Source organism: Falco peregrinus, chromosome 5 (assembly GCF_023634155.1).
Source record: "Falco peregrinus isolate bFalPer1 chromosome 5, bFalPer1.pri, whole genome shotgun sequence".
Taxonomy (NCBI): Eukaryota; Metazoa; Chordata; class Aves; order Falconiformes; family Falconidae; genus Falco; species Falco peregrinus.
Genome location: NC_073725.1, coordinates 109670496 through 109694485, shown reverse-complemented (window position 1 = coordinate 109694485; position 23990 = coordinate 109670496). Strand labels below are relative to the sequence as shown.

The window sequence follows — 23990 nt, the reverse complement described above, 5'->3', positions numbered from 1 at the left end:
CAGGAATTAAGTACATTTTAAACTTACCTTCATGTTTTCTCCAATGTAATCACAAAAAGCAGCTTTCATTACACTGCTCCCACCTGGTACAGTATCTTTATTTCAGAAACAGTGTAATATCTAGAAGCAGAACCAGCTTGTTTGTTGGCTTTTTTTTTTTTTTTTAATATATATATAGTTACTGGATCTAAGGCATTTTACAACCACTTCACTTGATAATTATCCCATCTGATGGCTTGGCTACGAGCCATGTCCAAGTCACAGGGCTGGATAAGGTAAGGCTGGCTGATGCAGATTCAGGTCCCAGATTACCTCGGACATACCAAGTTCAGTATACAAGGGAAAAAACTGTTCACTCTGCAGCTGTGATAGCTCCTTCTTGTGGAAATTTGCCTTTGCACTGAGAAGCAGCAACACCCCCTCCTTTACTGGGAAAGGACAGCAACTCTCTTGGAAGAAAAGAAAGGAAGAGGATGAAGTCAGCTTTTGAGTAGTTTGTACACGAGTGTTTTTCCCACCAACCGCTAATGAATGTTTGCTTGCAGCTTTCATACATAAACATTCAATATAAGACTCAAAATCACATACTCAAAATAATATTAATCACATACTTAAAATAATCATATTAACTAGATGCTTTGCTTGGTTTTGAGCTCACAGAGATGACCTTTATAGTTTTTCATTGTTTTTGCTAAGCCCTTGGGTGGAAAAATAGCCCTTCCTGGTCCTGTAGGTCAATCTAGCTCATCAACCCTCAAAAAACACAAGAATGTAAATATATTTTTGAAACTGTAACTTCAGTAAATAATTGCGTAGCTGAGTTTTAGCATGTTATCCAGTGGGATCTCCAGAAGGCACCTATGTCTTAATTTTCTTCGCCTTCACCCTGCAAGACTAGGTACATGGGGTCTTTCAGGTCCGCTTCTCCATCCTTAGGCACCCAAGCACTTCTGAAAATCTGCCCTGTTCCTCCTCCGAGAAGTTCGTTAGTAGCTTGTTTTCAAGTCTTACTTGCAAGAAACAAATGGTTGCTACTGAAATACTGAATCCAAGGCAAGCAGGAGCGTTACATTAGCTGGCAGATTCCTTTCCAGGAGATTAAATACAGGAACATCTGCAGCCTGGAATGTAGCTGGTGACCCACCCTCCCAACTCGGCACAGGCTACGTTCCCTCCAGGCACTGGATTTTTTGCTACACAGAAAAGTCTCAAAGACATGGATGTTTTAATTAATAGTTATTCACTAGACAAGCTTTTAAGGTAAATATTCTCCTTCTCTTCTTATTTTCTTACTAAAGCATTTTTGAATCACACTGTTTCGCTATTTCAACAGATCTCTTCCTGTTCTGTCACTTGCATGCGTATTTATAAAATATTTCTCCTTTAGACCACTCTCCCAATAAAGTTCCCACTATAGCAAATGAGAAATTATACAATCAGGGCAAGTGTCCTAGCAAATACGGTCTGCTCGTTTACTGCACCCAATTCAACAAGTATTTTCAATGCCTATGTAAAAATTGTCACATTGCTGTCCAGTTACGCTACAAATGATGCTAATTAGCTGGTGTAATGCACCGGACTGTTACCAGGTATATAAACAATAAGCAGAATAGTTTTAGGAGCCCTACCTGGGGACATAAGAGGTTTTAAACTATGGTATAAACCTGTATTTAATATTTCTATGGGCCAAGATAAATTCAATGATCTAGGAAAATCCTTGTACTGATGGGGCAAGCCTTAGCCTCGCCCTCAGACTTTAAGCATATTCTCAGGTTGTTCAGGGTTTTTTGAGAGTTTGTTAATTCTACTGGATAAACATCATCTTAACATGTTTCTGAGAGTATATGAGAAACTGAGGTGTAGTTTTAGGAAGACCTGTCACCACTACCACCAAAAGCATTAGTCCTACCCTCCCGTTTCCTGCGCTAGTACAGCTGTTTGCATGCCTGTCCGGTGAGATACACTGAACCAGTCTGATCAAGGCTCCAGGGAAATCTCATGGAACAGCAGAGGGGATGGCGCTCCCCAAACAGGAGCACAAATAATCCATTTTCTAGTACTGCAGCAAATGTAGTTTTAAGTTTTCACTTTCTCTCAGATAAAAGTTAGTATCTATTCAGCCCCAATCCAAAAAGAGCTCAGGAAGACTAACTAAAACGGTGCCTTTCTTAAAATACAAACACAACAAGCAGAAAACATGATTCCTTTTCTTTTTTATTGATACTGCCAATGTGACTACCTTTACGCAGGCAGATTGTTTCCTACATTAAACACCTTTTTTAATTAATTTGAAAGTAACATTTTGTCCTCTATAGTTCCTAAGGTTATCCAATTAACACACAGTTATGCTTTTAAGAAGTTTCCACATTTTCTCTTTAATTCCCCCCCGCCCCCACCCCAGATCTGTGTAAAGGTTACTTGGCAAGAATACATGCATATGACGTTAAATGGAGACCAATCCACCACTAAAAGGTAATGCACATTAAACATAATAATACAGTACTTTGACATCATTTCAAATAAATACCCACATACAAATGTAGTAATTTTAAATGCAACAATATTTCTTATGAATCAATACTGTAATAGGAGATGGAAATATAAGTCCCCCACATCTAGGAATAATAATGCTTTTTCCAGCAAACAGAAATCTTTTCTCCGCTGTCAATATTATTTTAATTTGTACTTTTTTTGAGGAGTGAGAAGGCTCCCTCACATCAAGTACCAATTTAATCATTCATGTGAGCCTCAACAAACAGTAGAGACAGGTACAGTTTGTTGATGCACTTCTGTTTCTGTTTCCTGAAATTTCCATGATTAGATACAACATGCAAGAGAATATATCCATGTGTTGTTGTTCACATTTGCAATCAATACTATGGTTAACTGCATCCACCACCATACAAAGCTAACATAACATCAATATTCCTGATACATTCTCTGTACTGTTACCACAAATGTGTTAATACATCTTGCTCATTTGTTCAACATGAGTCCATTTAGTTCCCAAAGCGTATTCGGGTTTGTTTACGGGTTTTTTGTGGTGTTTTGTTTGTTCGTTTGTTGTTTCTTTTTTTCCTCTATACCCCTGAATTTGCAAGGATTTCCATGATGAAATATCATTGACTAACAGAATTTTTTACAATTCCTTGAATATATAATCTCTATAGTAAGACTACCCATTAAAAATGTGCGAAAGGGGAGTTCACTTTGCACTTATTGCTCCATATCTTTAATAAATTCCAAACCAGCCGTTCCATTTCTTCTAAGTTACAGGACTTAGACTAAACTATTCTAAGAGTCTCCCTTAAAATGATTAAAGGCACTACTGGCAATAATTAATGACAGAAAGGCGCTGATATATAACACCCTATCATTGACAACTTTAGAATTTTTCTTTCTAAATGTACCATAATTTGGCACAATAAAATGAAAAAGTAACAAAACAATTCCAATTTGGAATTTAACTGGTATAGTTGTATAAAATTCTGTTAATCAATAATACTTCAACTTCCCAAAACCCAGGAATTCTGGAATTTATAGGTAATACTACTTCTTTCATATTTTTCAAGTGCCTATTACTGTTTTAACCAGAGCAAAGTCAAGTTTTCTTCTTGTTACATTGAACTATTCCTAAGAATAATAATACAATATGAAAAAAACCCCAGAATTTGAATACCCTGGATTTCTTAATGAACATGGCAGTTAAAAGAACCAAAAATCAGTAATTTAAACATATAAAGCTTAACATTTTATAATAATAAAAAAGCTGCTGAAGCACAGCACACAGTTTAGCAGAGCTCCTGGTTTTTCTTGAAACTCTTTTCTAATCACAATCTAAAGCCTCCCAAAAAATCTCTGCCACATGCTGATGTAGAATTCAAAAATCACAACCCCAAACTGGAGAGAGACTATGAGCGCAAACCACTGCATTTACATGAACTCTTCTACATAAGGAATTAAAGAAGCTAAAGAAAAATATCAAAAGTGCACAGGTTTAACAATCGGATAAAAAAAATTAGCATCTGCAATGAAATAAGAAATTCCCCCCCCCCCCCATCCAAATAAGAAATTCCCCCCATCCAAACATTTCTAGTAGATCATAAACTAATATGGTGATCATTACATTTGAAGTAGGTTTCTTCAGCACTTGTAAGTTTTCTTACTGCAGCAGCACTTACAGGTAAAGCTTGTTTGTTTTATAGCTTCAGACATAAAAGGGAAGTTTCAGGTAGTATATAGGAAAAGATGTTTTCAAAAGTTAGGATCAGGTCAGTGGTTTCCATTCTTTGTGCAATGGGCTACCACTTTGAACTATAATGACAGAGGCTAAGAAATGCTGTTGCACTGTTGGAAAGGCCTTCTCCAGGGACTACTCTACAGCTGAAAAATGGAAAAATAAAATAGCATTAGAAAAGAAAAAAAAAAAGTGTTTACTTCTCAATTAAAGAACTGAAAACTTAAACCAGTGTGCTGCAAAAGCAGGTTAGTTGGTTGAGGGTGTCTGTTAGCTTACTGGGGTAGAAGCAGCCGTTTTAGCTCGCAGATGCTTCCCAAGCCAACGGAACAATGCTTATGGGTTCAGCCTGGAAGCATAGCTTTGCAGAAAGAAGGTTTCTTACAAGTACTGAATAAAGCTTTGCTGTTTAATCACAAGTTAACAGCAATGAATGTGCAAGAAACATTTTCAGTGAAGCTTTAGGTTCTCCAGAAACATGCAGGTCAGTATATCATGCAGGCCAATGCAAAGAATATCATTCAGAAGAGCCTGCTTGCAGAGGTAGGTGATGGCTTAAGGAATTTTCCATGCTTTATCCCAACCCATTGAAAGTGATATGAAAGACTTACAGCAAACGTACGTTTCAAGAAATTATTAATCAAAAATTACAAGACTCAGTCTTAAATATTATCTAAAAATACAAACAGCAGGATCAACTCACCTTACCACCATTCCTCATTTCTTTTTATAACAGGTGCTACAAGAACTTAAACCGTAACCTTGACAAGCTCCAACAGCAGTCAGGTTGGCTTTTTTGTTTTTTTTAAAGATTCACAGAAATGAATGAAGATGGAAACTACTACTAAGACTATCCGGTCAATAGCAAAATTGTTCATACTTGGAGCTGAAAGTGTGAGCCAAGACTGATAGTAATAGTCACTGTCCAATAACATTGAATTCTTTACAGAAAGTTCCAGTTAATTTGAAAAAAAAACCCTAACAATGCATTCAATTATCAGTTTCTCCAGTTTACCATTTTGCCATTAGTATTTTGCAAAAATACTGCCATTAGAGACACGGAAGCAGTGATAACTGCATTAAAGCTCCCTACCATAGTGGAAGCAAAATTGTAACTGTTTCTATTGGAGCAGAGAAAGTTAGCACTCAAATGCCTGCTTTTACAAAGTATTTTAAAATTATACTCTAATGCAGGAATGAGAAGAATAAAGGCCTTTTGGAAGATTGTGCAGCAAAGAAGAGAAAAGCAGGATTGAAAACTGTTAAAAGATGACTTGCTTCTAAAATATCAAACCTGCTATTTAGCAATATTAAAGCTCAAATTCAGGAGAATTCAGTGTTTTCTAAAAAAAGTAATAACAGATGCACAGGGCCTAGTTTCTAAAGCCAGAATTACTATTTGCTTAAACTTCTCAAGCAGTGATGTTTGAGCAACATATTAGACTTAAATCGCTGGGGTTTTTTTTTTCCTCCTCTTAGCATTGGTAAATGCAATTCTGGCACTGGACTGTGGCGTCCTGATGTTTCCCAGCTTTGCAGCAAGGTTTCTGCATTCCATTTGTCCAAAGTCTCACTGTACGAATTTAGAAGTTTTCTCCCACCCCGCCACTAATATCTGGGAAGCCAAAATCCCATGTGGTTTCCCCTCACCGGGAAAAATAAGCTGTGCTCCTTATTACCTTATATTAGTACTGTGATATCTCCTGACTACTTATAGGCAGAGCGGCAATGCACAGGAAGCAAGCTGCTGATCATCTATAAGAAATGGTAGTGAGATGAGGCAGTACCACATCAGGAATATTAGAATGGCTTTATAAAACATCACTATCAAGCAGACAACCGTGCAGTCTCGCATTGCTTTTAGTAATACTATAGGCATACAAAATTATTTGAAAGAGTACAAAATGAACAGGGCTTTACATTAAAATAAAGTTTGAGGCTAGGCACTTTAAAACTCCGGTTTCAAGAAAAAAAGCGTGCCTTGTTGTGCTCCACAAATTTTCCACAATTTTAGAAGCAATTATTTTCAATCTTTTTCTCTTAAGTAGGCACCAATTATGAAGTACACTTTCATATTATCAAACATTATTGTAATTAAGTGGCTAAAAAGGCCCCTTAAAAGTTCGAAAGCAGACAAAGGTTTACTTGTTTTTAAAGATTAACATGTATACTAAACTACTTCATAAATAATTATTAGCAGGACGATCTGGTTCGATTCCCCGTGCCTATAATGTAGAGCCCTGTAAAACGTGTGCTTGCATAAGGAATGCAGTATCTTCTGTGTATTTAAAAAAAATGATCAGAGCTCTGAAATACTATCCTATTTAGGTTAATACTGAAAGCTGAGGAAAAAATGTTTTGTGACTGACAATACTAGACCATAGTCACATTAACTCTACACATACATGTTGTGTGGCTACAGTAATATATAAAACAGATTCTTTCCAGAGTGTTATGCTTGCAAGGAGCAACATGAGACCACAAAGACCCCTTCAGGACATGACACTTTTCCACAGCATAACTTCTTAAAATGGAACTGTCTACCAGGTAGGATCCCAATTTTTAAAATTTTAAGTTTTATAACAGATGGGTAAGTATTGCATATTTTTTATACGAATGTGCAAGTTTCTTCTGATTAACCCTCTGAAAAGAGGGAAGCAAACTGTAAATTATGTAGCCTACCGAGGTTTTTTTCTAGCTTTTATAGCCTATAAAAGCTTTAGGCCTTTGGTCAGTGGTGATTTGACAGCAAGTTCTTAATATCTGCCACAATGAGCAAACTAAGTTTGGTTCCAGTTTCAAAATGCTCTGCATTTTCAAGACATATCTTTAATTTTAACATTTGCTTTTCACCACTTCTTCAGCCACAATAACAAGGAAGGTTTTCTGTTTGTTTCTGCCTGTGAAAGCATTTATTGAAGTATGCCGCAACCCTGGAGAAAGGATCACATTTGTGCTATACAACCTACAATTAGCAGCACCAGATATACTACATCAGGTGTACTCTTTAAACACTTACCATAAACAGCAAAACCCATACATGTTAATTGTGGAAAAAGCCAATTCCTTTCCACTATTAACTAGTTAATAGCATCCCCATACTTACGAATTAGTTACAGTTAAGACCACCATAATACAATTTGTATTACCTGGTTCAACAACATACTAATACAAGTCAACTCACTGCGACATTAGACAGTGGGGATTTATGCTGACAGTTACAGCATAAAGTAAGATGCATAACATGATTTTTCTACACACCTGTCCTAGTCACAATAGATTTTATATTTCTCACTACAAAAAACCTGGTTGTTAAGGACAGATCCTTCGGACCTGTCTCCACAAGATCGAATATGACTTACACTAGGGTTACTGCTCTTGGCTTTGGAAGCAGATTTTGTGCGCACCCTTTTGGACTGCTCGTGGTCTAGCTCCAAATGTTCCAGGCGCTGGGTCAATGCCAGTTTCTGCTGGATAGCCATCCGAAGCAAGGAGTTCAGAGTCTTCTTCTCATCCTCAGCCGCTGCAAGCTGCCGCTGCATTTCATCCAGCTGTGTGACATATTCGTCACATCTGCAATGAAATATATCAATCTTTAGCAATCCTGTTTCCATCTACAGAACATGAATCCTTTGTGTCCAGCTCATACTAGCAGAACAATAATTTTGCAGTTGCTTGCTTATACGCTCTTTTAACTAGGAGCTTCAATCAAACCTGTAGAAAACCACAATTGTTCTTCACTGGGGTTCTTAGAATCCCACACTCAGCACTTACATTCATGCCTTTCAAGGTATAGTATAATGAACAGCATCCTCGGATAATGAAAGTATGAAGCCTGATACAAAAATCCTCATGTGTAAAGATCAGTAAGATGTCCTTCCATAGCAAGTAGACAAAATACAGTGAAATTAACTTTTGTCTCTACTTACAGAGACCACAATGGTTCTAACTTTTAGGCTGGAAAGGGAGTCTGAGGGGAACAGCAGGAGCGCACTAAAATGACCGTTACTAAAATGACTATTAATGCCATTTGAGGAGTACCCGAACTTCATAGTTTGTTACTTTACACATGGAGTCCAAATAAATTTCCAGCGGTGACTGAACAGCATTGTTAAAAACAAGCATCTTTCCCAATTCTACTTTAACCTACTCCAATTCCTGATGTAAACATTCTATAAATAGTGGTTTATTACTATTTTCTCTATAGCAAGTGGCCTTTATGTAATCATTTTCACCATCAAAATTAATCAATCTATAAACAATTAAACAAAGGAACCGAGTGTTACTGGGAACTCTGTGGGAGAAGCTATATGAATGCCTGCAAACCGTTTCATCTACAGTCATTTTCACTGAGCTTGAAAGCTACTTAACTTGCACAGCACATCATGAACAATTTGTAAAATTAATGTCTCTACATGTAGATGCATATTTACTGCACATAGAAGACCAATTATGCGTATGGGTAGAAAAATAAATATTCATAGCTACCAGCTGGAATTTACAATGGCCACATCTGTAAAATAGAGCTTTTTCATAAAAGCAAAATATCAGCAGAGAAGTTCCTTTTAACATCAAAATGGAAAAGCCCCTGACTTTAAGGGACATTTATCATCATTAAGTAATATAAAGCAGACCAGGGAAAAAACTGCATTCACATGCAGATTTGTCAGCTGTGCTTATATCAGGTCCCAAATTCTGCCCTCCCTGTCTTCAAATAGCAGGATTCGGCTTATATTCCTAAATCTATTTGCTTGGAAAGAGAAAAAAGGGGAAAGAAAAAGTCAGAATTTTGAATACGTATGGAGATTAAACAATAACACAGAAATATTAATATAAAACCGGCACAAACTACAACTGCAAGGCGGCTTAGCATAGCAGAAGGTTTTGAGTTTAGGGCCACTGAGTGGGAATCGATCCTCTCAAATCTCTGCGGACCCTGCTCTCAAGTTCATCGCAGTCTCTCTCGTACTGTGGAGCACAACGGGAAAGTCGCGTGTGAGGGGTTTCTCCCAAACCAGGAACCCTCCATTGGCTGGAAGCCTAGCGCCTGCCCTCCTTCCAGCTGGATGGACCTTACACAGCAAAGCCAACCCATCCACCGCAGCGAGGCGGAGGCAGGACGAGGGCCCGATGGCATTCAGTTCACTAGCAGCGCTGGGGGCCACACGGACTGGAATGGCCCGAGGAAGTCTGAAAAGACAAAGATAAACCTTGTGGGCGTAACGGTCCTCCCCTCTTATGGAAGGGGACACCAGCTCCCAGGCGTGGGCACGGCTCCCGAAACGAACAGCTCACAGCTTCGCTGCTAACCCCGTGCCCTGCTGCTCTAGATTATCAGAGACTGATTTTCTTCACTTGGGGGTGGGAGCAAAGCACAAACTAAAGATTACTGGGAGGCCTGAGGGCTGTGGGGTTCCCCTCCAGTTTTCAAACACACTCGTGACATCTGAGGTGAAAAAGTGCAAGTTTGCTTATATCACAAATTACCTTTCTGCTTTCTTTTCTACCTGCGGCTCAAACGTGATTTCTTCAAAGCTCCACTACTGCAAACCAGGAGAATGTCCAGAAAGTGTTACCAATTCCTTGAGGAGCGTAATGCGATTGCTTTAGCAAAATATGATCTGGCACTGAAGTGACCTGTCCTTAATTACCCTTGTCTTATTCCCAGCATTACACTCCCAAGAGGTCTGGGCAAGGTGAAATTATGGGGAGGTTTTCCCCCTCCCTTTCCCAGCTCCTTTCTTGTGACTCAAAACATATAAATATATTTCTATTTTTTTAAATTACAGAACAGAAAGTCCTGAAATTTTCAGTTCAGTGAAGCAGTGTCAAGATTGCTGCAGTCTATTCATTTGACTTCCACCAGAGAGATGCTAATCAAAGCCAGACACAGCAAGGCAGATTTCTCCCCCCGCCCCATTTAGAAAAGGGGATGATGAAAAGAGAACAAAACCATCGCAGTAAAGCAGAGTAGGGACATCCCACACAGTCTTGCTGATGTCCCTTAATCTTCTTCTCTAAATATTTCTGGTATTACTCAAATGCCTCTTGATCAAACACAGTCTGTTGTGCCAAACCTGATAGCTGACTGGTAACAGACAAATGCTTGTCAGAGTCTAAAAGGCTGTAAAGTTGTTCACGCATGAGCCAAGCTATAATTAAAGCCATGATTTTGACTCCAAAAGGTTCCTTGGCAAGTTATTATCTCATCAAGCCTTCCGTTAGCACAAAGGTTTAAAACATCAAATGACTACTTAGAAATTACAAGGCATTCACTATTTCAAATTTCCAACAAAAAGGGAGTGTTACCAGTAGTACACATGCAGCTGCAGTTTTTACTGTACCTGAATAACTGTTCTCTCCTACGTAGGAGAGGCCTGGGGAGAGGCAGGAGTGTTAACTACTACGACTACACACAGCCATGCATCCTAAACCTGCTTTCCTGATCTTTAAGTCAAATGAAATGATACAGCCTCAAAACCGAACCTTCTCCTAGTGCCAGCATGGCTCCAGGGCCAGAGGAACACTACGCTATGCAAAGTACCGCAATTGTTCACCTCAACAGAACAAGCGAGGATTAAAATGTTCTTAGAAGTTGATGTAGATGTTGCACGCGCAGGTGGACTGGGATCTGCCCTACTTACCTTCTTCCTTCCTGCTGTTTGATGACTCCCAATTTAATTTTCTCAAGGAAAAAAAAAAAATTGCCTCCCTAAGCACATAAGATGACACACCCTCTGGCTCTACTTCAGCTAGTAGCAGTAGCTATGGCAGCACATTTTGGTGGTATGTGTATCTATATTTTGCTGCTTTGCAGATACAAAAGATCTTTCCCTTTTAGAATTTTTTAAAATGTCATTTGCCACCTGCTGAGCTACTTCCCAGCTGTATATTCAACACAAAACCCATTAGAAGTCATAACAGAAAATGTATTTGTTTTAAAAACACCTTTGAAAGAAAAATAATTGAGCTTTCATACTTTAAAGAATATGAAATTAGCATAAGCCTGTTGTACATTTACACATTCACAGTTTTAAGTGGACAGAAGGCTTTGATGTTGCTGATTTTTTTATGACTAGTAATTCACAACAACAAAAAAAGGAGCTTAAGGAAACATCAACTAGACTTTTAAAAACACCAGCTAAAACAAACATCTACATAGAGGAAATAAATACCCTGAACGTTAAATACAATGATAAGAATTAAAACCCAAACCCTCTAAAACATTCTCTGAAGCCAAGCTATTGAAAAATCTAGCAACGGGTTGTCTCACTTTCAAAAGCTGCATACCACTACAAATGTCAGCTGTGCCTTATTTCTACATACCATTTTATTTAAGCTTTAGCGTATACTATATTAAATAACATTTAGAGCCAAATTCACTACTGAATCAAGATCTGTTCCAGAAAAAAATGCCATGTAACCAAATGCACCTGGGTATAATTATACTTTTTCCCCTCCTCTGCAATCAGTATGAGGACCACATGACAACCTCCAAGAAAGCAAGACAGATGTGATTGAAGGAGGCCTTTTGAAAGGAGCAACAACTATTTTAACTTCTACCTGGAGAGATTAAATTGTCAACCTACATAAGAAAGGAAAATATGGAGTATTAAAATCACGATTTTTCAGCTTTCTTAAACACTGGAAACATCAGAGCAGCAGTTAAAATGACATGTAAATGGGCATTGACTGCGCTTGGCTATAAGGGATAATAGCCACCTGCTATTTCAGACTGAATATCTTAGAAATTGGTATTAAAGACTGAATTTTACCACCTTCCCTCCATCTCCTCCAACCCCTGGTGAAAACCAGCTCATCTGCAGAGAAAGCGACAACTTTGTATTACCAAAGGAGGAACACGGGGAAGAAGATTACGGCACAAATAAAGCTGAATCTCCTGTCACAGGGTGGCCTTCCTCTGGGTTCTGTGGCAAATGCTGCAAAGCCCCACGATGCACCACAGGGCTGTGCTCCTCAGCATGAAGGGGAAGGTTCAGAGCCAGTCTATACATAATTTGGATTTTTAAGTGGAAGAAATGGAAGACTGTTACTAAGGTCTGACAGCAGAAAACAGGCATGCCTTCAGAAACTGGATCGTAACTACGGTCTTACCCAATCTGAGATGGCCTCCTCTGAAGGAACTCACACTGGATGGAATTTTGCATAGCCATATACCCAAATGCATTTGTTTTTAAAAAGCTGTTGAAACAGAAGTATTAAAAAGCTTAACCCCACAGAAGCATGCTCCAGGCAGACGAGCCTGCCATGTGCAGTAGCCCAAATGCAGCTGCACCACAACTCAGAAAGACGTGGCTGCAGGACCAAGGCCCTCTGCTACCTCAGCAGCCTTCAGACATTTTTAGGAAGTATACTAAGCCCATCTCTTGCTTTGGTTTGCACAATATAAACCATGCAGATCCACACTCCGGGGATTCTTGAAGAACACATCACTGAAGAACAAGATAAAGCACAAATCCTGAAGAATGCAGAAGAAAGAACACCCCAGATTTAGGCAGTTTATGATTACTGATAAGCCAATTCAGGGGAGTATCTATGGAAACCTTAGCGAAGTGCTAATTTGAAATTACTTCCTCAATATCGTGCAGTGAAAACTCATCTGAGTTGTGTATCTGAAAGGACTAAACGCTGTGGCCTTTACTTGTATAAATAAATCATTGAGATTTTCACTAAGAACAAAGAACAGTTTATAACCAGCTATAGTTTTCCAGAATGCTCATAATCAGCCATGTGTAATCAATATCCATTAGTAAAAGCTATTAAAGAAAATAATCAGACCACAAATCTCTCTCGTAGTTGGAAACATATGGGAAGAACAATCTCCTGCACTGAGATGGAACAATCAGACCGACACTGCTAGGCACTACAGCTCTTCTAAATTTCCACCAATAAAAACCCTGAAGGAGAGATCATAAACTTTTATGAGAAATTCCCTTCCCTTAGAATTCAAAATTAAACTCCTTTCTTACTTAAAGGTTGAAATTAACAATCCTATGCCACTAGATTAGATGCAAGTTTAAAGCTGTCGCACAGGCAGGACATTTTTCGCAGTTCTTCACAGAAGGTGTAGCAAGGGGTGGACGATCCTGAACTCTCCATCCCTCTCCACCCTATACCACTGAAGCTGTGTGTACATGCTTTATTTTTTACTGACTATGAGCCCTGACAGTTCCTATTAACTGCCAAATGAAACCAAGACTCGCCTATATAAAACACTACAGATATAAACAACTGTTGCTGCGGTAATCGCCCACGTAAGGTATTTTGAGGTAACTCACTTGACATTTTGATTATGAGCATACAAGTTAGACAGGAAGACTTGGCATTGCCTCTCCCCTGAATATTTCTACTGCACCCACTACCCTATCACAGAACACCCCTGTGTTGTGCTCCCCTTAGCAGCAGGCATCCAAAGCAAGCACCCCGGCTCACAGAATTCGTGGTGTGGGCACAGCCACCTCGAAAAGTACCTGGGAGGAGGGCGAAGTCACTGCTGCAACCCAGATCCTGGGTCTATCTACAGGGGGCACCTTCACCAAGGTTGAGTCTCAATGTATCCAGCATTACTTCTAGCAGGTATTTTAATTGCCAGGCATTTAGAGCCTAGAGCAGGCACAACAGTGTTAGAAACATGACTACGTGCAAGACATCGCACATGGGGTTTTGTAGCATGTCTGTAAGGTAGCCAAACGCCTTCGTCCTGCCTGGAAGTCTCCTTGCTTTCATGTGGGTGCTGGTGGCCCAGACATTTTTTGCTCCAGACACCGTTCACCATCTCTAGATCTCGCACCAGGAACAGGAGCCAAATACTGTTACTCCCATCTGGGAATCCCATTCTGGAAATTTTCAAGGTCACATTTTCTGTCTGGCTCCTCTGAGCATTTATCCTACAAGATATTTTTAGAGAAGTTGAATACTTCTACTGTGTGGAGGCCAGTATGAAGACCCTTTAGCTACAATTCTCAGTCCTGTGAGGACTGCAGCATCCTCTGCATGAACTTGAACTCCTTTATATTCTGCAGGCCTTTGATGTCTGTGAACACAAGAATATTCTCCCAGATGCTTTGGATACTTAGAAAACTGACAGAGCTTGTACCATTCTGAACTGACATGTATTTATTTGAAACACTCTTTCTCGATTAATGAACAATAGCTAGCTGCTAGTTTCTTATGTGTAATCATGGCTTGGTTTCTTTATCACAAGCACTATCTTGTAATTTTAATCTCATGTTACATGCGGTCAGTCTTTCCAGTATGTTCTAACACTTGCCACTTGTCCCCTTCCTGACTTGTTCCAGAGTTTGTGCCTCCCTTTATTTGCAGTTTATGAAACACTGGGACATGGGGATAGCCATTAATTACAACTAGGCACATTTGTTCTCTGATTTTCAAAGCCTTCTGCTTCTACTAGATTTCTGAATTACTGTTCTACCTTTATTTTAGAGGGATGAGAAATGCCTGTTCTCTTACTATCCTTGCTTGTTCTCAGGTTCTGGAAAAGAAATGGAAAATACATGAACAGCAAAGCTGAGAAACCTGTGAGGAGATAAGATATATCCTAAATCGTCTCAGAACCGCTTTAAGTCTGTCAGAGTTTATTAGGACAAATGCAACCTCATATGAATAGAACTCTTGGGTTTTGTTGCCTGACCTTGAGCAAATAAGCCAGCTTGGCTGTTTTTACTCTATCCACCACAAGAGTCTGGCTGTAACCTGTCACACAGGAGGCACTTCTAGACAGAAGAGATTATGGTGTCCTCCTCCCATGAGTGCACATAGTACTCAACATGCAAATTAAAGAGACAAGAAACTTGCAGGCTGTAACAAAAGACAGAAAACAAGCAGAAAAATAACACCGGGAGAAGAAAGGTGAATAACCATGTTATGCTTCTGTTACATATGGTTTCTGCTATTTTCAATATTTAGTGGAATTTTTGGAAGGATGCTTACTCAAATTCTAGCAAATCAAACTCAAGGAAGACCAGCGCAACAAAACAAGATAACCTTTGCTTTTTAAAATGCAAAATTGCGTTTAAACTGCCTTCTCGTCCAGTCCATGACAGGTTTTTCCCAGTGCATTCTTTTCTTGGTGTGAAGTGATGGTCATACTGTCCTGTTCTTCATCTAACCATCCATTAAGGACTTTAACCTGAATTGCTAGTTGATGAATCTATGTACCTGTGCTTCATTATTACTTGCAGCATACTCTGGAAATTGCAGATTCAGAGGTGTTCCCCAAACAGCTAGCAGAAATTATAGTCTTCTTACTCTCTCCTTCCGTACTGAAAAGTTAACCTAAACAAGCCTCAAACTTAAATTCCAAGCTGGATTTTTCTCATCTGTTTTAATACAGTATTTTTGCCCCGTAATCAATTTTAAGAAACCGAGCTCTAAGGTGCTATCAAGTTTGAATAACGAATTGCTTACATGCAATCTGGAAACATATCTTGACCTACAAAGACAAGGAAACCATGTTTTACTCCCACCCCCAACCATCAGAAAACAGGACATATTCAATTCAGGTTCCCTCAGAGCACTTGGGGGAAGCTCTTTGTCTCGCAAAGAAAGGAATCAGTGTTTCTTCTGACAGTATTTTAGAGGAAGATGAAATAATTTATCACAGATTTGCCATTAACACCCCCACACACAAGTAGGGATTTATATTGTTCTGTATATTAAAAAAAAATCTTTCCATTTTCTTAACCTAGTTAATGAGAGCTAAAACCAATATATAATTCAAGCCTACCATAAAATGTTTTTGGAAGTTAAATGTTTTTGCCAGGAAAAAACAGTAGCCTTGATTCATACATACTTGAACAAAGACCTGAGTGAAATGAGTTAACTGCAAATATTTGCTCTTTATACTTTTTTGTTATAGAGATGCAATTAAAACCCAAAAGACAGTTCAAACTGAGGGTAAACACTGTATTTTAAAGACTTATTCTGCTTTTTGGAAATTTTCATTGAAGATTTTATTCAAAAACAAATTAGTTATTAGTTTATACTGTCTAAGGTAAAATTCCAATACGAGTGGTTTGTGTGAAGCCATATTTTCATTTGCCAGTTTGCAAGGATTTCTTGTTTAAAATACAGAACAACCCAACCCAGGTATTACTGTAGTTCAATGCTGCAAGTGTACTGTAAAAGTGACTGCTTTCTTTACAACGTTCAGTCGCACCACGTGAACACAAGCTATTTTGTTTTAAATTCCTCAGTAAATACATTCACAACCCTCTCAAAACAGTAACCATAGTAGTGCATGTTGTGCAATGAATTTTGAGAAAGATTATTTTGGGAAATATTCTTTCAAACAGCTGCTACAGATAGCAGGTAAAGTACAGGAGCCAGATGGTATCCATAAAGAGAAAGAAGTACCACTTCATATCTTGTAATAAAACCGAAGGCTGCACCCTAATGAATGTTTGCTGCGTCATTGTCAGGCCTTGTTTATTTAAATTTTGCAGCACCCAAGCTGCCCGTTAGCAAGCGCAAACCTATTTGACAAAGTAAATAAAATAAAAATGTTCAGCTTCTCTTTGGATTTTAAATGGAGGGCTGCATCTTCTTTTCCTGGTGAAGAGAGAGTTTACTACGAATCAAGAAAATGTTTGATTGTAATACAGTGATATGTAAACACCTATCACAGTCTAATTAAGCAGATAAATTCAATTTTCAGCTCTACAGGGCAGATTTTCATCTGGCTGCCAGTGCTTTCATTCTGTTTGTACATACAACAGGGATAAATGTGTTGATTAAGAAAATCTGGACTTTAACAGACAGCGATTGCATGTATGTCTATACTCCATTATGCATATCTTGATTTATTCCATTGTACGACAGCTTAATTTTAGGTGTATAGTGTTGTCTAGAGTGCTGACGCAGTCCTTCAGTGCTGGAAGCTGTTAATCTGTGTTTTGCAAGCCTGCCTTTGTCTTCAGGCTGAGGTCTTATTGTATTTTCATTACTTATTAAAAATAGCTGGTACTATTGTCAAATTAGTGGGATTAACCTACTTTAAAAAGGAAATTATGTCAGTTACTATACTGATGCCCAGTCTTCAACTCTCACATATTGTTACAGCTCTCTTGCACCCTACAAAATGTGCATCTTGCTGTGGACAATACATATCTATGTACAGCAGATACATGCTTCATCCTGCACTCAAACACAACACTGAAACAACCATGGTGGGGTAAAGGCCCGATCACTTGTTATTAACCTCTTGGCCAGAGAAGAAACATGACTTGCTGTAGGGAGTTAATAGGTCCATTAGCAGGTTGTTTGTGACTGTGAAGACAGATCAGGCTGTTACATACTTCTGATATTTGAAACACACCTAAAAATCAGACTCTGGAACAGTTTTTGAGGTTATCTTCACCAAAGCACCTAGGAACACCCCTTCCAAACCTACCTTACCTGAAATTCAGATGAAACAACCACTGACAGCGGAACGCGCTCTGGAGCCAACCAAGCTACCGATCCTCTCCGACCCAAGATCAGGGAGGGAAGGGGTGACAGCACCCTACGTGCAGTAACAGGTCTTGACAGCTATCCTGGCATCTGCAACACCGGGCACACGGGGAGAAAGCAGCAATTCTTCAAGCTCCGTGCAACTACCCCTGTCCTAGGCTAGGTGTGAAATGCAAGGGCCCAGCTGCTTATCTGCCATGCAACCATCAGGAATGCAAGTGCTCACAAGTGGAGGGCTCAGCAGAACATGCACCCACTCACTCCATCCGCAGCTTGAGTCCTCCTTTGCTCTTGGCCCTTTTTTTTTTTTCACTACAGTTACTAAGTAAAGCGTAAGTTCTGAAATGACAATTGTTCATTTAGGCAGGGGAGTCTGTTGTGCAACCCCAGACAGAGCTCACTCCTGCCTCTGATCACCCCAATCCCTGTGAGAGCTCCAAGACAGAGCTCTTCAGTCTGTTGCTTTCATAAAAACCTTTATTCTGCCTCCAATTTCCCCATGCCATGAAATCCTCATTATTGTCTTCGCAGTAAAAGGACAAGATTGACCTCTAGATAATAAAATACACCAAGAGAAAGGCAGGGAGACAACTACCCCTCTGGCATTTCTGTGACAATTCTTCCTCTCCAAACCAGTCCACACTCACTCTCTCACTTTCACAGAGGCAGGAAAATCAACGTGCAGGGAGAACATACTGCGGTTACATGTAATTTAGACAGCCAGCTATTTGCAGCTAAGAAAAGTAATTGAACGTTAACAGTATGCCTTTTCTCCTTCCTCTCAGCTTCAAGCTGATCTACAACTAACAAAGAGATTGCAATTTCTGCACATTAATTCCACTCCAGAAAAGGAGAGAGAGAACGAGAGAGAGAGAGGAAATAAGTAGGACAGATCCAGACTGTACAGGGTATTCCTTACTTCAGCATAACAAGCTGCCACAATTCAACCTCTGGCATTCCGTGGTATCCATTTCTCCTTTGCATGCTCACCCACATGCACAGATACTGCTGAGAAAGGCTTCCTGGTGATTCAGCCTAAGATTACTCAAGGAACATGAGAGCTGCCACAAAACCACCCCCACAAAAGACCACACAGAAAAGCGTCAGGAATCCCCATAAGCACCCTTGAGATTCCTTACTACGGTACTTTTTAGCTGATGACAGAAAGAAAATCTTTTCTGCTTGGGGTTTTTTTGTTGATTTTGGTTCAAAATCAAGTGTCCAGAGAAGGCAGAGAACAAAGCAGCACATACTACACACATTCTCCCATCACCCTGGGTTAGCTTAAAAGCAAGTGTCTAGGTTACATTAAACAACATTCTTTACAGTGTCTCTTCTCCATCTTCTTTAGGCAATGCATGGAATATGCAGGCAAATGAACATTACCAGGAGTGTCTCTCTGAACCCCACCAAGCTGGGACTGACAACTTCTGGATAAACATTTTTCATTTCCTGTTTTCCAGGATCATCTCTGCATAGGGGCTAACTGAACATGCCTTAGTTGTGAAGCAGATCTGGATTTTGCAACATGATATTGCTGCCTTGACATTCCTAAAAAGAAATGCTCAGACTTAAAGAAGAGATCAGTGACAGCAGCAGTAAGCAACATGCAGACCAAAACAGCATTTATCACTTCTACAGCACCTGACATGTCAGCAGGTATTTTTGTCTGTTAACACCACAAAAAGCCCATCTAAGAAGCAGAAGCAATTCCAAAGGCATATGCAACCCAAATGAGCTCACACAGGTAAATGAAATGACAAAGATGCCAACTACAGGACAGACAACCTGAGAATAATAAGATATTTGCCACATCTTTACTTTTTCGTCAGTCACATCTTCATTGCATAATAAATGTTCATTTTGCATTGTTAAATGTCACTCCTCCTCAGAGTTAATGACTTCAAGAATCTCACACCTGAATTAAATAAACACCACCACAACGACTTCTTGTTTTGTAGAAACATTACTGCATGCCTGGCATTATCCTCATCAATCAGAAAACTTACTGCAGACAAACACCGTAAGCAACGAACTTGGAAAAAGGCCCTTCACCCCACCACTCTCTGCGTGGGTAGGTGGGCAGGACATTCAGCTCTTCCCCACACTAGCAAGCAATGACATTTTGCAGGGCTCACACATTCCTTACCTTGTAGCAAACATTGCTCTCAGGGAGGAGAAGGTAGCAGCATCTTCTTTCAAAGCCTTCAGCTCATTTCGCAGCTTCATCATCGTCTCCGTAACCATAGCTTTCTCATTTTCATATTTGCTTTTTAAGTTGGCAAGGGCTACCTCTGCAGTCTATTTACAAAGAAGAACAGAAACATACCAGTTAATGAAACTGCACAAAGTGGCTGGCTAAGAGATTTCTAATCCCTATTCACATAATTAAACATTTACTTTGTACTGGAACGTTAAACTTCTGGTCAACTTTTCTTGCACAGATTAAATAAAACTTCATTTTTGAACACTGGAAACAGATCAGACATATGGATCTCCTACTCCCATTAATCATGCAGCAGCATCTGGGAAGTTACAGAATATACATTTCGTGACACCTATCTCCAACTACTAAAAGAAATTAAACTTTACATACTTCAATACAAAGAACAAAATAGTCATAATCTCTAGATATAAACACATTCATCAACACTTGCATAGTTCTCTAATCCTTACAGAATTTTGCCTATCTTATGTGCAAAAGAAAACTTAAAGTACGTGTATTTCTTTGAAACAACACTACATTTTTTTTAAAACCAACTTCCATTCGCACTGCTTTAACTTTAGAGGAGACATGAAGCATGTCATGCGGTGTCTTAATGGCAGTTATTTTCATCTACCGCACTGCTAATATGTATCAAATAGTACAGCCCAATCCCCAGAGACTCATTTTACTGTTCACCCGTTATTTTGACCATGTTCTTGTATCACGTCCTCATCTTGGACGGCTTTCTTTTGTTTTGTGATTTGAGATAGAAGAGTACGTATGTTTAAGAACATTTTCAAGGGTAAGGCCTAGAATTCTTTCAAGTATAAGGTAAGATTTACCTCTTCATTTTAGGTGTCTTAGATTAATCACAATCTGATATAATTCAGACAGGTAATAGAAGAAAGCTACCTTAAGCTTCATAAGAAGTCTCATGAGTATGTGACAAGCAAAAGTCAGTTAAAGCCCCAGCACTCAGCTTTACAGTAGGACATGAACGAAACGGCCTGCTTCAAACCAAACAAGTTTGTACCAAACAAGTCCCAGCAACAAAAGCCCCAATGAGTTGAGGGTATGGCAGTATGACTTCAAAGATAAAATTCTCTTGTGTTTGTGACCTAATTCCCTGACACTGTAACATTCACATCTTTAAGACCTGGTTACCTGTTTGTTGGCCTTCAGCACAGTTCTCAGAGTTGCTATCTGTTCTCTCTTGGTGCTCAGCAGGGACTTCAACTTCAGGATTTCCTCCATGAGAGCTTCCTTGTCTTTGTCCACCACTGGCCCCAGTTCTTGAGTGGCAACACGCTGCCTGGACAACTCAGTTGTTCTGTCCACAGCAGCCTGCAGGTGTTTGATCTGATCCCGGATTATAGCAATCAAGTTGTAAATGTTCATTGGTTCCTTACGAGGATCTGACACAGGAGACGGAAGAGATGACACTGGAGATGGACTGCTGTCACCACTTCCACTCTCTGCCTTTCCTAGCTCTATAGTTAACAGCCCTTTAGAAAGAAGGATGGGAGACCTTCTTCCCTTCGTCTCTGGACTACTGCGTCCACCTTTATCTTCCTTGTAGTAATCCAGCATCACTCTGTTTGGAGTTTCGTTGTTGCACATGCAGACATGGTGGTATAAATTGGCCAGTTCTTCACTGAAGGTGACTAGTTCATCTTGGGCCACACTAAGACTGCCCTGTGTTTCTCCAGCAACATCACTGACTTTCTTCAGCTCCTTCTCCAGTCTGGTCACCTGTTCTCTATCATGCCGACTAGATTTTTCTAGCGAGGTGATCTTTTCAGTGAGAGCTTGGCTCTCCGTCTCGTATCTACTCTTCTCTTCCTCATACTTAGACTCACATTCTTTGTATTTAGCCTTAAGATTTTTGAGCTCTTCTTTTAGGTCACTGATCTCTGCCACAGCCACTTTGTACTTGCACTCCAAGATCTCTGGCCCATTGATGTCAACTTCATAATAGTCTCCATCTTCGTGGCTGTCTCGGTCCTTCTCATTGTCAAGGGCAGACTGACGTTCCTTGCTGACCTGAAGCTTCTTCATCGCGTTCAGGTTTTCTGTGAGTCTGCCAACCTTCTCATGCTGCTCTGAGAGGGCCCCCCGTGTATTTTCCAGTTGCTTCTGAGATTCCTGTAGTGTTGTTAACAAGTTCATCTTTTCTCTTTCCATCTGAAATGCATGAACACAGACATCTACGTAAAGAGAACTTTACCACTTAAGTGGTTTTATTACAAAAGACAGCAATTTAGCCAAGGTCCGTATGTTTACAGAAATCCAATCACTTGCACGTTATGGGAAAAGGCAATTTAATGTATTCTAAAACTACCTCAAGCACAGTGTTCCTTGCCAATTCTTTCTCATTTCCACTTCAAAATGCAAGTTTTCACACATTTCTTGCATAGCTGATGGTTTCGTGAAAACATCCTTTCAGCTGGAGATAAGCTAAATTTTACTGATATCTTGCAAATTATAAAGTTAATATTAGAAAACATGCAGCTAGTCTATAGTGGAAGCTTGGAGCTTCGTGAAAGACTCAGAAATGCTGAAACTTCTAAAGTTTCTCCTCTGAATATTCTCATTCTAAAAAAATCCAGCTACTTGTTCCACAAAGGCTTTTGGTTACAGAACACTTAAGAAATGCTTACTAAAGTAACTTTAAAATATTTCTAGGCAACACAAATATGTACCTTCTTTCAAACTCTTCAACCTTTGAATAGCACAAATATAACACAGAAATGCTTGTTACTGATTAAAACTTCATGTTCTTTGAATTACAGAAAACAGTTATGGTGTACAAAACTCCTTTTGATGAAAATAACTGGAGTAACTATCAGTTTTGAATAAAACACTATATTTCTTGCTAGTGACGTAATGAAGTAGACAGAGCATGTCCTGCACAGACGATGCATTACAACTTTCCTACAAACATAGGACATGACTAGCTTTTTTTTTTTTTTAAAAAAAAAAAAAAGCAAGCTGTAGTTTTCCACTAACAAACATTTCACATCCTCAAATTCTAAATCAATCAGAGCCTTTACAAATATAGTTTATACTGTATAGTGGTCACATGAGATGTTGAAAAGACTGAGATTACAACCCAAAAACTCTAGCAGCTATCTAGAAGTACACGATTTAGGAAACCCATTCACCTGTACAAGCTGTTGTTTCAGCTTCTGGATTTCAGAAATGTTTAATTCACTCAGCAGATCTGAAACCAGACTGGGGGCTGGAGGGAAGCTTTCATTTTTCTTGGGCGTTGATGTATTATTCTTGCCATTGCTGAGTTTGCTGAGGCAGTTTTGTTCAAATCCATTCATGATTTCATCATTATTGGGCTCTGTGGCTTCATCACTGAACTTCAGTCCATCCAAAGAGATGTTCAGGTGGCTGTTGTACATGGAGTCATTAATGTTCATGTAGTGAGAGAGCTCCTTACGAAGATTGTTCTTCTGCTCTCTCTCTGTCTTCAGCGTCTCTAAGGCCTCCTCAAGCTGGCGTTCGGAGATCTCCTTCAGCCGTATGGCATCTTCTAGCTGGCTGTTGAGAAATTCTGTTTCCTCTTCGAGCCTTTTGATTTCATGTTTCAGGCCTTCAAACTCCACCTGGAGATACACAAATGGAGAGGAAAAAAAATCCCTAATGAAAATGCCCGCCTGCAAGGCACCAAGTCATTTTACTTTTGAATGTATGATTTCACAAAATATGGTGAGACTAAACTATTTTTTTTTTTCAGTTCCAGAGTCTAGCTTTGGCACTATGACTGTGAACACTGCTTACATAATTTACCTTCAGAGACTATGGGACAAAATTTCTATGCAAACTGTCAAATGAGCTGATCTACTCCAGCTTAATTAAGACAGGTGGAAGATAGAGCGGCACCACAAAACGGGCTTTCCTAACACATTATGCATTCTCTGATTAAAAAATTCCCTGGCCAACCTTCCCACAAATTCAAGCTCAACATTCCCAAAATCCAGCTTTGCAAAGTTATGCTTCTGATGCTCTGCTGCACTGCTGTTAGAATGTGCGCCACTGGGCTTA

At 39.4% G+C, this 23990-nt stretch overlaps 1 protein-coding gene across 8 annotated transcripts in view; it reads right to left on the bottom strand.

Moving 5' to 3' along the window:
* Positions 1-2196: 2196 nt before the first annotated feature.
* BICD2 (BICD cargo adaptor 2) overlaps positions 2197-23990 on the bottom strand; it is a 95920-nt gene continuing 74126 nt past the window's right edge. The window contains exons 4-9 of one of the 8 annotated variants that reach the window (XM_055804637.1): positions 23099-23551; positions 21099-22118; positions 19878-20029; positions 7600-7810; positions 5917-5992; positions 2197-4383 (exon numbers count right to left, since the gene is read on the bottom strand). In XM_055804637.1, the coding sequence (XP_055660612.1) occupies positions 5945-5992; positions 7600-7810; positions 19878-20029; positions 21099-22118; positions 23099-23551 (1884 nt within the window). In that variant the 3' untranslated portion in view covers positions 2197-4383; positions 5917-5944. Of the gene's footprint in view, positions 7811-19877; positions 20030-21098; positions 22119-23098; positions 23552-23990 lie in introns of all 8 variants that reach the window. The other 7 variants (XM_055804640.1, XR_008747320.1, XM_055804636.1 and 4 more) reach the window with 7 other exon arrangements.